The sequence below is a fragment of the Lethenteron reissneri genome, chromosome 16, assembly GCF_015708825.2.
Source record: "Lethenteron reissneri isolate LAM-NWPU_2019-01 chromosome 16, ASM1570882v1, whole genome shotgun sequence".
NCBI lineage: Eukaryota > Metazoa > Chordata > Hyperoartia > Petromyzontiformes > Petromyzontidae > Lethenteron > Lethenteron reissneri.
Genome location: NC_083794.1, coordinates 7,730,830 through 7,744,506, shown reverse-complemented (window position 1 = coordinate 7,744,506; position 13,677 = coordinate 7,730,830). Strand labels below are relative to the sequence as shown.

At 40.9% G+C, this 13,677-nt stretch overlaps 1 protein-coding gene and 1 long non-coding RNA gene across 2 annotated transcripts in view; one reads left to right on the top strand and one right to left on the bottom strand.

The window, feature by feature from the left end:
• Window positions 1–1,297: 1,297 nt before the first annotated feature.
• The window catches only part of LOC133342897 (uncharacterized), a 22,798-nt gene continuing 10,418 nt past the window's right edge, over window positions 1,298–13,677 (bottom strand). Inside the window, exons 2-3 of the long non-coding RNA XR_009755194.1 lie at window positions 10,955–11,051; window positions 1,298–1,389 (exon numbers count right to left, since the gene is read on the bottom strand). This is a non-coding gene — a long non-coding RNA (uncharacterized LOC133342897). The remainder of the gene's footprint in view (window positions 1,390–10,954; window positions 11,052–13,677) is intronic.
• The window catches only part of LOC133342895 (sterile alpha motif domain-containing protein 9-like), an 18,119-nt gene continuing 6,970 nt past the window's right edge, over window positions 2,529–13,677 (top strand). The window contains 11 exon segments of the mRNA XM_061552269.1: window positions 2,529–2,661; window positions 4,716–4,849; window positions 7,933–8,072; window positions 8,075–8,088; window positions 8,651–8,939; window positions 9,718–10,002; window positions 10,828–10,949; window positions 10,951–11,007; window positions 11,009–11,069; window positions 11,675–11,950; window positions 13,243–13,509. Of these exon segments, the coding sequence (XP_061408253.1) occupies window positions 2,644–2,661; window positions 4,716–4,849; window positions 7,933–8,072; window positions 8,075–8,088; window positions 8,651–8,939; window positions 9,718–10,002; window positions 10,828–10,949; window positions 10,951–11,007; window positions 11,009–11,069; window positions 11,675–11,950; window positions 13,243–13,509 (1,663 nt within the window). The 5' untranslated portion in view covers window positions 2,529–2,643.

Here is a 13,677-nt window from a genome sequence, read left to right as displayed (position 1 = left end):
GTTCTGTGTGGGATTGGAATTTCCTGTCGGGCAGTTTCTGCTGTGGCAGCTTTATTATTACTGCTGCTCGGTGGACAGGGAGAGCACACGACGGAGGCTTTTTGTGTGCTCGCAACCATCCGGCGACATGGATTGATCAAGGTCCGCGTGTCAAAGCATTATTAGATGCGTGGTAGATACGTTATTTTGTATTTTTGACGGCTATCTTCACCGTTGCTTATACAAGAATCCCATTGTGTTGACGAGCGTACGGTTTCATTTGTAAGAGGCGGAACAACTTGCAAATCGATCTCCTTTCACGGCACCGTTTTGTAGTTATTCCTCTGTTCGCTGAAGGCCTCCCCCCACATCGTGTCGGTCATGGTTCCAGCCTAGCTCGTGAAAATTGTGAGTTATAATTAGTATGCGGGTGCATATTTTACTACAGTATACGGTATTACATTTCTATGTACGGTGCATATACGCACATCGGATGCGAAACTAACTTGTCAGCCTCTTTTACAATTCAGAAGGCTACAGTCGTGCACTGCACAGTGCATGTGGCGTGTGTAAAACAAGGCAAAGATGTCATTAATTTGATCACGCGACTGCTTCATGAGAACCCCTCTTAGAGGATATATTTGACCTTGTGGTGTTGTTCTATGCTCTGACATTGGTGGTGAGACGAGGCCCTAAAGAGAAGGCTCTTGTCTCTGGTGCAGGCCAATCAGTTTAAAGGCATCTTATTATCACAGCATGTGTGTGTGTGTGCATGTTCACCACAATTGGTTAATGCAGTAGTTTATTCCTTGTAAAATGTATCCATTTGGTGTTTGAACATCTCAACACCAGTTTCAGAAAGGGTAAACGCCTATGAGGCCGTCCATAAATGAAGTCACGCACCTAGGGGGGGGGGGGTCAGACATTTGTGACGATGTGTGACGAGGGGGGGGGGGCTGAGAAATGTGACGTCACATCAAAATGCAAAACTTTAAATATGCAATTGTTATAACAACAATAATTGTTATAACAACACTCCTACAACATCAGAGTGCAGCGCCACATTAAATACGTACTACAATGACAATAGTTTAAAGCGATTTGAAGCATGTTTTATTTTCAAAATGGAAATATGGTTTGGGTGGGGGGCAGAGCTTTGTGACGTCATATTTCAGGGGGGGGGGGTCTGACTTTTTGTGACGCCGTGTGACGAGGGGGGAGGGGGTCAAAAATCGTCCAAAATCGCGTGATGTCATTTATGGACGGCCCCTATTATTTTTTCATATTTGGTTTTCTCATAAATGCTCACCACATAAGTCTTGGAAGAGGTAGGAGGAAGTGGTACCCACACCTCGTACACGTGTCCTCGATCGTGCCATTAACCTGGCCACACGAGTTCGATACCTGGACCTGTCGAACATCACCAGCCAAAAGGAAATTGAGTTTTTAGGTCCATACGGCATACAGCCGTTTCAATAAGAGCATTTGTGTGTGTCTATTTGTGTTTCTCCCTTGTGATGGGACTTTGTGGGATGAACGTTGAGATGTATAAGTTGCACAGGGTGACCAATACGTTCTGACTTGGTCTGTAATAAGGTAGGGCACTGACAAGGGTTTGACAGGTATGAAGTAGTGCATATTAGTGTATAGAGTAGTGTATAGTAGTGTATAGTGTAGTGTATAGTAGCATACCTCTTCTTGTTTCTTTCGGTAAAGTCACGTAGAAGGGAAGTAATAAAATAATAAAAATAAAACATAATAAAACATTATGTTTTATTTTTATTATTTTATTACTTCCCTTCTACGTGACTTTACCGAAAGAAACAAGAAGATGAATCCCTGCAGTCACGAAAGCTTTAAATCGAAAAGTAGCATACCTGTCAACCCATACGGTTTACCCCGTATTCTTGCACAAGGGAATTGAGTTTTCACGTCCATACAGCGTACAGCCGTTTCAATAAGAGCATTTTTGGTTTTTATTTGTTTGTGTTTCTCTCCTTGTGATGGGACTTTGTGTGATGAACGTTGTGATTTATTAGAGGCACGGGGTGACCAATAAGTTCTAACCTGGTCTGTAATAATGTAGGGCACTGACAAGGGTTTGACAGGTATGAAGTAGTGCATAGTAGTGTATAGAGTAGTGTATAGTAGTGTGTAGTATATAGTGTAGTGTATAATAGTGTATAGTGTAGTGTATAGTAGCATACCTGTCAATCCATACGGTTTACCCCGAATTCTTGCACAAGGGAATTGAGTTTTCATGTCCATACAGCGTACAGCCGTTTCAATAAGAGCATTTTTGTGTGTGTCTGTTTGTGTTTCTCTCCTTGTGATGGGACTTTGTGGGATGAACGTTGAGATTTATAAGTTGCACGGGGTGACCAATACGTTCTGACTTGGTCTGTAATAAGGTAGGGCACTGACAAGGGTTTGACAGGCATGGCAGTGCTGTTTAGTTAGTGGTTGTAGGACTGTGTCCATGGGTGGGAAGTTTGTGGGAGGCGATTTCCTTTTTGCCGTCATAAGAATCCCGGAAGCAGCGAGTTGCAAACTCGGTGGTGCGTCGCTAGTGGCTGTTTGTGACCTTTGAGGTTGTTTTTCTTTCTTTCCCCCCGTGACAATTGTCCGAGCGACACAATATACATAACACTGTTATGTATATTCATGAGCGGATTCTATAAGGTACGTATTGTTTGGACTGCATTGATTAGCCTGTGTGAGTTTGCTGTGCTTAACACAGTGCTGTTACTGTCAGCCAAATGGTTCACATGACTCGTGACCCACCATCTCATTCCCTCCTAAAGCGTAATGTTTTTTTGAGTAAGGGTGATTTAAGACAGACATGAATATGTAAAGGAAAAACAATGCGAGTAGTCAATTGGGGAGTCACAAGATATTAACCAGCCTTGTGCAGTATTTGTTAAAGTATCTCGTGACATGTTTTAAGGATATTTTTTGTTGTTGCTACATCGTCCAGCGAAATGTTTTAATAATAAGTTATATCGAGCCAAAATCTATCGAACAATTGTGTAGGTTTTTTTGGTGATTTTTTTTCTCCCGGTGTTGGCAACGCTTGAGCGAGAAAGCGGCGGGGTGGAGGTCCCTCTGGACACGGGTTCGGGGCGTGTCGGTAGATTTGTGAAAACGACAAAAGATGTCACCAAAGGTGTTGTGTAGGGTGGCGATTTAAACGTTTACACGAAATCTGTACAGCGAGAGGCATTGTAGCGTTCTTCTTGGTTATTTCGGTAAAGTCACGTAGAAGGGAAATAATAAAGTAATAAAAAGAAAACATGATTATTTTATTTTATTATTTAAAATAAAAATAATTGTATTTTTTATATTTTATTTTATTATTTCCCTTCTACGTGACTTTACCGAAAGAACCAAGAAGACGAATCCCTGCAGTCACGAAAGCTTTAAATCGAAATATAGCGTTCTTATAGAGGGGTGTCGGTGGAGGCGATATGCCGAGTGTTAAATTCTGGCCAATTTTGTACAATTACAGATTATTAACCGGGAGGTTAAGTCGCTTTTGGCTGTGAATAATGAATATCCAGGGCTGCAAGACGTGATAAAGGTGACAGTTGCTTTAGATGGCAAATAATTATTTCGTTAAATATTTTTTTTTAAAATAAAAATAAATGTTCTGGCACGTACAGTGCTTTTAATGTCAACTTGTCTTCGACATTGTCATGTCAAATCATTGAGTTGTACAATAACTGTGTTGTGCATTAAGATGATGCATTGTACACGTCAGAGTTAATACTGGTAGGAACCTCCTGGTTACACCAGCCCACAGGGGATTATTGTGTCCGTCCGTCGTGCATCCAAAAATGGGAGGGGTTGGGTGGAGAGCGGAGGGTGGGGAGGGGCTAGATGGGGAGGGTGGGGAGGGGTTGGGTGGGGAGGGGCTGGGTGGGGAGGGGCTGGGTGGGGAGGGGAGGGTGGGGAGGGGCTGGGTGGGAGGGGGGCTGGGTGGGGAGGGGCTGGGTGGGGTGGGGTTGGGTGGGGAGGGGCTGGTCACCCCGTGGTGCCCTTATAAAACTCAACGTTTAACCTACTCACGCCGGCTTGTGCCCGCCCTCACAGTCGGGCATATTTGCGGAATACACCACGCCGCCGTTGACCCTGGCCATTGACCGAGCAACCCAACGTTCCTACCAGCTCCCTCCGCAGGAATTTGTTTGAAATGAAAAGCTATGTCACATCAGAAAGGTGAAGACTCGAGGCACTGCAGTCAGCTTTTCTGGTGTCCCATGTTATCTTAATACAAATGAGAATACAATTATAATCCGGGGTGGGGGGGAGAATGAACGAATCCTGTAATCCGAAGCATGCATACCATGGAAGCTCACCTTATATTACGAACAAAATAATTTTAGCCGACGCGTAGGGTCGTGGATTATGGAATGAATTATTCTTGAAATTCCATTAATCTGCAAAAACCTTGCGGAATACAGGGAATGCACGGTACGTGCCTAGTTGATAAATTAATCCGCAATAAATGTATTATTCTAAAATCCAAATGGAGCAAATCTTCAATACGAGCAAATCTGTCAAATGTTAATCGTTTTTCGCTTTCCCTGCAGCTCCACTTGGATCGCGATTTGCGGTCTGCGAAGCAGTTTAAATTCCACCGCTTTGCCAATTGCGGGAGCCAATTGTTAATTATTGGATTTCTACTGTGCCGTGTAGCAAAGTCTCATAACAAATGTATTCTTCATTCTGTACAGGAACAGCAACCAACAATGTGTTCCTGCACCGAACGTGTTTGGCAACCTTTACATAACCGTCAGACTGAGGTTGCAGCTCCACTGCGCAAGGTGCAACAATCAACAGTTTGGGAGCTGCAAGAAACAACACAATGGTAGGTGCTGTAAACAATGACACCTTTCGTTGAACATTTTTTTAAGAGGCCAAGCTCAATTTGAGGTCCATGACGCACTACACAAAGTGTAAATACCACAAAGTATAGATACTGCAACCATTGCATATTCGTACAATACTGTATATTTAAGATAACTTAAAACGTAGGTTTTCAAGCCAAGACAATGATCCATATTTGTTCATGTGAGGCCACGTGGTACTTTTAATCCAACATTTTTTTTACATAAAACTACCCCACCAATAAATACGGATCAGTTGTAATATTTGTCCGAGAAAAGTAGCACATCACAATAGAGCTTACTTGCACATGTAATAAACTCAGTCTAGATCGAACCCACGGCCTCCTGTATACCTGGCGAGGTAGTGAATATCTCGTCACCTTTGTCCCATTTTTAAATCATTTTATATTAAGTTCGCTTGCTTGCTTAGGACCGTGCAAATCTTTAGGTCGTTTTTTAACCCACTTCCCGTGATCCAATCGAGCTGACATTTTGCACACAGACTCGTTGTGCGTGACAATGCATTTTCGTGAAAAAAAATTCCTAAATTTTACACTGTTTAGGGAAAAAAACAAATATTTAATTACCAATTGTTTAATGCTGCCAGACAATATTCTGACGCATAGGTGGCAGCCATCTCAAGCCAGAGGACGAGAGGACTCTAGCCTGCCCCGATGCCACGCATATAAAGGATTTATAGTGAAAAACTTTGTTTTTACGGGTTATACTTGTATAGTTCTCCAAACAACGTCTTAGATGCAGGACCTTGTATATCCACTCATGTTTAGAGGATAAATTGTATCGTAAATAAAGTGGTCTAATTAATTTTACGCAAACCAATAACTTGTGCATAAAAATACAGCAATCCCTCACCAAAGCGGATTTTTGCATCCGCGGTATTTATGTATTCTAGATTTGAAGCTTTCGTGACTGCAAGGATTCATATTCATAGGTTTTTTCGGTAAAGTCACGTAGGTAAAACATTAAAATTAATAAAAGTAAAATAAAATAAAAATCACGACGTTTCGGAGGCAACACAAGCCTCCGTCTTCAGGTGGAACCGTCACAGCCACGACGGCTGTATCAAGTAAATTAGAGATTGCAGGAGCTACCACTCCGTTTATATAATGGTTGGAGAGGGGGGGGGGCATAAAAAGTGTGCTGTACTTGGCCCTTCCCCCCCCCTCTCCAACCATTATATAAACGGAGTGGTAGCTCCTGCAATCTCTCATTTACTTGATACAGCTGTCGTGGCTGTGACGGTTCCACCTGAAGACGGAGGCTTGTGTTGCCTCCGAAACGTCGTGATTTTTATTTTATTTTACTTTTATTAATTTTAATGTTTTACCTACGTGACTTTACCGAAAAAACCTAAGAATAGGTATTTATGTATTTATCTACTCACGGTTTTCCTTCGGCATAACAATTTGTTCACCACGGTATGGAGTTTCGCGTATCCGCGATTTAGCATGGCGGCTGCCACTTGTAATTTCAAATTACCCATATCTGTATTCCCCCTCCGTGCATCATCTCATCTCCTAGCCCCCACCACGGGCTCCCTTCCCACCACCAACACTCTCTCTCGCATAGTGGTTGTTGTAGTGTGGACGTTGTCGTATTGCTACGCATTATTCCACGTTTCTTGACCTTCAATTATAATTATTTGCATTAATTTTGCCCTTAAACATGGACCTCTCGGTGTGCAACCAAGAGGGTGGGCAAAGCCCCTTTTCCTTCTGTTATGAGGTGGTGCATTTAGAGTTCATTGGAGCTGCCACAGCAGGAGTGGTATCCATCACGTGTTCTTTATTTGATTTAAAATAGTGTAAAAGTTATCCTAAAAACAGCTTAAAATATAGCAGAGCGCTACCCAGCCGCACCCAAGGCACCAGCTCAACCATCCCCCAAGACCTTTTTCGATCTCTGGCTCAGCCCCCTTTAAAGAGACAACTCTCCATTAATAAATTATTCCGTTATTAAATCCAGCTGTTCCACAATTACCCCACTCTCTGGGCGGTCGCCACACAGCCCAAGCAATCATCCTGGGTGTGCGTCCCACATACCCAACACACCGGCTCACCCTTCCAATCCCACACAAAGTAACCCAGCCACTTTCACATAGGCATGGCCACAGATCAAGACACTTCTAATAACCACCTCCCCCATGACCTCGTCAACGTCATCTTCATCACCATCTTCATCACTATGAAATTCAACGCTCAGTATTAAAGGTAAATAACATTTTTTTATGTTGAGTCATGGAATATTTGAACATGTATTTTTTTAAAGCTATGTTATTGTGGATGTTATTTGTGGATAAAATACACATTCGTCAAAACCTAATTCGGGCAACTTAGGCTTTGGCAAGTGTGACCGCCGCCGTGGTTATCCTAACCCTCTATTTGCCAACCGCGGTTTAGCTTTTTTCACGAATGTAACTGCCATGGTTGCCTAGGGACATTTCCATACTATAAATAGAAAAAAAAGTGATTACTGTAAGTAAAGCACTGTACACATTTTTTTAAAGGATACTGTCATATGCTACATTATACAGTGGCGGTGACATGACCTAGTGGTAGTGCATTTTGCTGCTTGTTGCAGGGGTTCACGGTTTGAATCCAGAACCTGCGCTGCCTAATAATGCGTGTGAACTCACCGTAAATATACGAAAATGTGCCGTCTGTTTCACCGTGAATGTTAAGATCCATGATGTAATTTGCAAGAGTAGGTAAATGTGTGCTGGTGTCAATAGTCTGAATAAAAAAATATATTTCTCATTTGGAATACACGGAACAATCTTTGCCCCAAACTGTAAAAACTTTGCAAGACCTTCCTGATAAAGTCCTGGGACTGGGAGAGACTTTTCTGCCTAAATTTGTGATGTTAACTTTTTAACTGCATTACATGTCTCTAAATGTGTAACCAAGGTCAAGAGGTAATCAGGACTGAACGATAAATGTGATTGTGTTCAAAGCTTTATTTATAGTATTATCTAAAGTTGTTTACAGTATGTACTGCTGATTAATGCTGACTTTTTATTTCTGGCTGACAATTGCTTTTTTAGGCTTGCAGAATATTTCATTTATGTACGAAATGTGGATCTCCTTCTTTGGGAAATAACAGTTAACCCTGCTTCTACTCTCGAAGATGTTGTTGAATCTCTTGGGGAAAAGGGAGTTAAAATCCCAACAATTGCATCATTTTTTATGGCTGCAGAAAGGTAAAAGAGCAAACAGTCCAGGTCGATTGTTCATGTTAATCAGTACAGGTACTACAGTTACTGCTTAGTACTTATTAATTAATTTAAATACTTGCATTGTATTATGATTTTCCATCATTACAGAAATGTAATAGACATTTACATTATATCCTTATTGAATTATGGTTAGTACAGTACTTTATAATTTTGTAATGAATAATGTACAGTTCCTTTTCAATCCATTACTGGATGAGGGCCTCCCCACACCTTGTCAGTCATAGGGGTTGTTTTTTCATTATTCACAATTATGCTGGTACCTGTATTGGGCAGAATGGAATGGTGAAAGAGGGCCCAAAGTTAGTTCGTAAATCGTTCACCACTGGTGTTATCCGTAGCTGGGAATCGAACTCTGGATGCCAGGTTCATAGCGCAAGGTGCTTAACCACCTTCCCTCTCACTAAATTGTTTAATAAACACTACTTTAAAATAACTACACAGTTGATCAGTTTTAGATTAACTTACATTTCAAAATATCGTGGCAAATAAGATGCAATGCAGTAATGGGAAAATTATTGTTTTTCAGATTTTACAGGGCAGTCCCTTGCAGAATTTTGGAGTGGGCAATGGGACAAATATAGAGGTTTGCTTAGGTCTGCTAGGAGGTGGAAGAAAAAAGAAAACAAATAATAAACAACAGATGGACAATGTTTCAGCTCCCACTAATGTGCAAGATGGACAGGCCTCTGTGTCTCAAGATGAGCAGCAAAGTGACCAGCATGCACTGCACAATGTCTCCCTACAAGGGGCATCAGGGGGAACAGAAGAGACAACTTTTGTTGAAGATAAAGGTCCACATTTATCACCGATGCGTGGTAAGTTATGGAATTTATATTACAGTGCTTCAGCATGACCACGTCATTACAAATTATCAATCCATTGCTAGATGAAGATCCTACAATGCCACAATCCATCTCACTTCAGCACTTGAGCTGATTTATATCATTGGTCTGTCTCCACAGTGGTCATACTCTTGGACACATTCACTCTTTGACTGACATACCACGACCAGTGCTTTCCCTTGCCGTCTCTCAGTGCAATTCCTAGCATGCATATCTTTCTACTTATTTGTGCACTTTTAACTATTTTTTTATCCATATTTGTAAACCTGTTTAAAGTTATTAATGTGTGACATTGTTATTGTCCATGTTTGTGAGGCATACATCATAGCTGGTAATATTCACTGATTTCAAACTTTATTCTGAAAGCATTTTGATATATTGCTGACCAAGAGCCAATGAGCATTGATTAATACATTAACTGTGGCTGTAAATTCAACTTGTCAGTCATAGTGAAGTATGCTAATTGCACCATTACTCCCCCCCTCCACTGTACTGTGCATCGTTCAAATTTTCTATAGTCCCTTTAGAGTAACTAAAACGAATAGTACTGCTACATTTGTGTAGTTTAACATATAGCCTCTTGTGAAACATATATTGTAAATATAGTATGGTGCTGCTGATGTAGAAACATTAAACCAAATATTCGCATATTAATATAATTTGTTACATTTATTTAGACAAGCAGAATTTCGTACTGTAATTGTGTTGCTGCATACCTTAAATATCATAATGGTTACATTTGGCCTTGAAGGTGGTGATACACGAGAGAAATCAAAGGTGAAGAAAAATAAAAAAGCTCAAGATCCAGCTGTCAGCTTGCATTCAGGAAGTACCTCACCATCAGAGCTACCAGCCACTGCTAAGACTGAGCCATCATCTGGGCAGCTGTGTGAGGTGGTGGACTCAGAGGACCAAATCTCCCAAGCAACATCAGGCGGCGAAGAAATGTCCCTTTCCGAGGGAGATGGTTTGGATCGCAAGGGCCATGTGCCACATCAAAATATTCAGTCCAACAAAATTGTTTTGGAGATTGTAGGTGAGTGCGGAATCATCTAGTTTGGTACATTGGTATATATAGTATAGGTGAACTCGTCTCATCCATGGTTCTATTACCTGCAATTTGTATTATCCACGGGAGCAATAAGTTTCAAGAAAAGTTAAATGATCCCCGGCTCTGTTTCTTCTGATTATATATATCTGCCGTTATGTGCAGCTTTAATGCGGAATGCTGTCCAATTGCGCGCAATTTTCTTTACAGACAGTAGTGCAGCAAATCACTTTTAATTACTCATGAGTCATATGCACATGATGTATTTTGTGTTTCTCCGTGCGTCTTTGACACAATGTTTTCGTGAATAATCAGGAGTGGTAAATTACTCATCTGCAATTTTTCACCGTAGATAAGTGGAGTCAATTCGTGGGTAATAGGTTCTCATGCGATTGGTCACCCATATCACAGCGATAAGAGGAGTTCCGTCAATACGCTGAGCCTTTGTAAAATATGAAAAAATTATTTGGGTAAAAATTGATGCATCCCAGCTCTCAGAAACCAAAACGTGAAAACCATTTACAAGGATGTAACAGCAACATTGATATTCCACGAACAGAGTAGTTAAATGCATTGAATGAGGAGACTTGGGAGAGAAGACATGTTCTTTTGTGCCTAAAGAAGAACTTGTTTTAAAATTTCATATTACTTGCTCTGGATAATAAACATGCACATTAACCTATAAAATAGAACAAAAACTTAAAAGTGCACACAGAACGATAGAGGTGCAAACGTTATATATAGTAGTCTTTTGTTTCCGTAAATGTGTTGTTGCATATCTTGAATATCGATGGTTAAATGTTTGCCTTGAAGGTGGTGATACTTTGAAGAAATCAAAGGTGAAGAAAAAGAAAAAACCTAAAGATCCAGGTGTCAGCTCACAGTCAGGAAGTTCCTCACCATCACAGCAACCAGCCACTGCAAAAACGAAGCCTATTACCTGAGCAGCTGTGTAACGCAGAAGAGCTCACCGCGCCAGGAGCATCGCGGGGCTGCAGTAACGTTCCCTTCCGAAGGAGATTGCAAGGCCAACAAAACTGTTTCAGAAATTGACGGTCAGTGAGGAATCGAGTTTGGTAGATGTATTAGTAATACAGTACTTCTTTCATCCACGGCCATATTACCTGCAACTCCTATTATCCGCAGGAACAGTAAAAGATGCACAAAAGCTCAAATTATCTGCAGCTCTATTTTTTTCTTATTAATATACCCTTAACCATGCCTTTACTATGAAATAGTGTCCAATTGTCCGCACATTTTGTTTTACAGATAAGATGAGTTGTGCAGCAAATCACTCCCAATTGCTTGTGTGTTATCTACAAGTAATTTATTTTGTGTTTCTCAGTATGCTGGAACTACGTGGAATGTTGCATAACAAGACGATGAGAGATGGTGGTAGTTTGGGAGGGAGGGTCCTTTATCAGTGAATAGATCATGGCTGATGATGATGGCAATAGATTGTTTCCATGCTTTTCAATGTGGTTTGCACAATGTGTTGCAAGTTTTACAGATGCTGCAGGTGTAAGGGTTGTGTAGCAGTGGGAAAATGTTTGACACCATTTATAGTACAACTAAAGTAGTGTTTAGTAGTCTAGGTTTGTACTATAATTGCGGTATTGCGTATCTTAAATATCAGTATTGGTTACATTTGGCGTCTTAGGTGGTGATGCATGGAAGATATCAAAGGCAAAGAAAAAATCAAAATGTCCAGCTGTCAGCTCACAGTCGGACAGTACCTCCCAGAAACCAGCCAGTGCTAAGACAAAGCCATCATCTGGGAAGCTGTCTGACACAGTGGACTCAGAGGACCGACTCATGCAAGGACCATCAGGTGGTACAGATAGCTTCCCTTCTGAAGGAGGAGATGGTTCGAATTGCAAGGGCCAAGTTCTACATCAAAATATTCAGGCCAATAAGGCTATTGCAGAGACTGAAGGTGAGTGAGGAATTTAGTTCAGAGTTTTCTGTGGTACAGTAAAACCTCCCAAAGTCAGACTAATTTTTCGAAGAACATTCATAGTTATTGGGGATATCTGACATCCTGCAAATAATAACAACTTGAGATAAATATATACTTTAATTACCTCGTAAAACGATTTCCTTACAATGTATTTACGCTATGGGAACCTCATTTGCCAGTAAAAATATGATAATTGGTTTTTTACCCTTCTATCTGGCAACAAAACTGATACCTTTTTACAAGAAGTCATGTTTGCATAGACCGCAATACCTTCAGTCATAATACAAACAAAAGACATAACTCTGATAATGTGCACTGTCCCTATTCTCACATGGGTTGGACCAGATGACGCCAAAAGGTGCCATCTGGTCCAACCCATGTGAGACTAGGCTCTAAGGAAAGCTGTCTAGGGTGTGGACCAATCAACTTCAAGGACAGTGCACATTATCAGAGTTATGTCTTTTGTTTGTATTATGACTGCAGGTATTGCGGTCTATGCAAACATGACTCCTTGTAAAAAGGTGTCAGTTTTGTTGCCAGATAGAAGGGTAAAAAAACAATTATCAATGTATTTACAATTTAATCACAAAACTTCCCCTTTGCACAGTGTATTTCAAATTATTGACATCACGTTGAAGCAGACGTTGAAGGATTAGATCCACTAGATGTGGAAAGCTGAATAGATTTTGACTGGCTTGAAGTATTATCTTTATGAATAACATAAACATAATAATTGAAATTTCTATAGCGCCATAAATTGGCAACCCATTACAAGGGTGCTGAATAAACAACAAACACATTAAACGTTAGTTATCAGTCTGTTTTAATGAGACATAGATGTAGTGTCATTTGTGGTTATTATGCATGTTTGTTGAACTTATTTTACGCGCGCTGTACATAGCCAACCGTCCTCATTGGAGGTGCGGGGGAAGGACAGCTCTATGAGTTTTGACTGAAAAGAATGAGATATTGCCGTTCAAGGAAATAGGCTCCAGAATGTTGTATAACAGATAAATACAGTTTGCACTCTAGCTTTAAAGTTGCTTGTGCACATATGCATACCATCTCCTGCTGTGCGCAGCTTAATTAGTGCGTGAACGGTATTCCGAGTGGAGTTGGGTTGGGATGCGTAAGAGGAGTGTAGGCGAGTGGGAAATGTGTGCCACAATTTATAGCACAACCGACTCGAGCACAATTTGTCCCCTTTAGTACTTTCATTGTGTTTCTTTGTATCTTAAATATTGCATTGGTTACATTGTGCCTCTTAGGTGGTGCTACATGGAAGAAATCAAAGGTGAAGAAAAAGAAAAAAAATCCAGTCGTCAGTTCACAGTCAGGAAGCACCTCCCCAACACAGCAACCAGCCACTGCTAAAACTAAGCCCTCATCTGGGCAGCTGTCTAACAAAGTGGACTCACAAGGAGCATCAGGTGGTGCAGAAACGTCCCCTTTTGAAGGAGGAGATGGTTTGGATTCAAAGGGACGAGTGCTAAATCGAAATATTCAGGTCAACAAAACTGTTTCGGAGACTGAAGGTGAGTGAGGAATCTTGTTTGTATTTTTATTGATAAATACAATATGATTTTCGTGCCTTTCTACATAGGCTAGACAATGCAATGCAAGTTTTGCATATGCCACACGTACATATTTTGAAAATGCATGGCAGTGGTATAGATGAGTGGGAAAAGGTCTTCAACCACGTG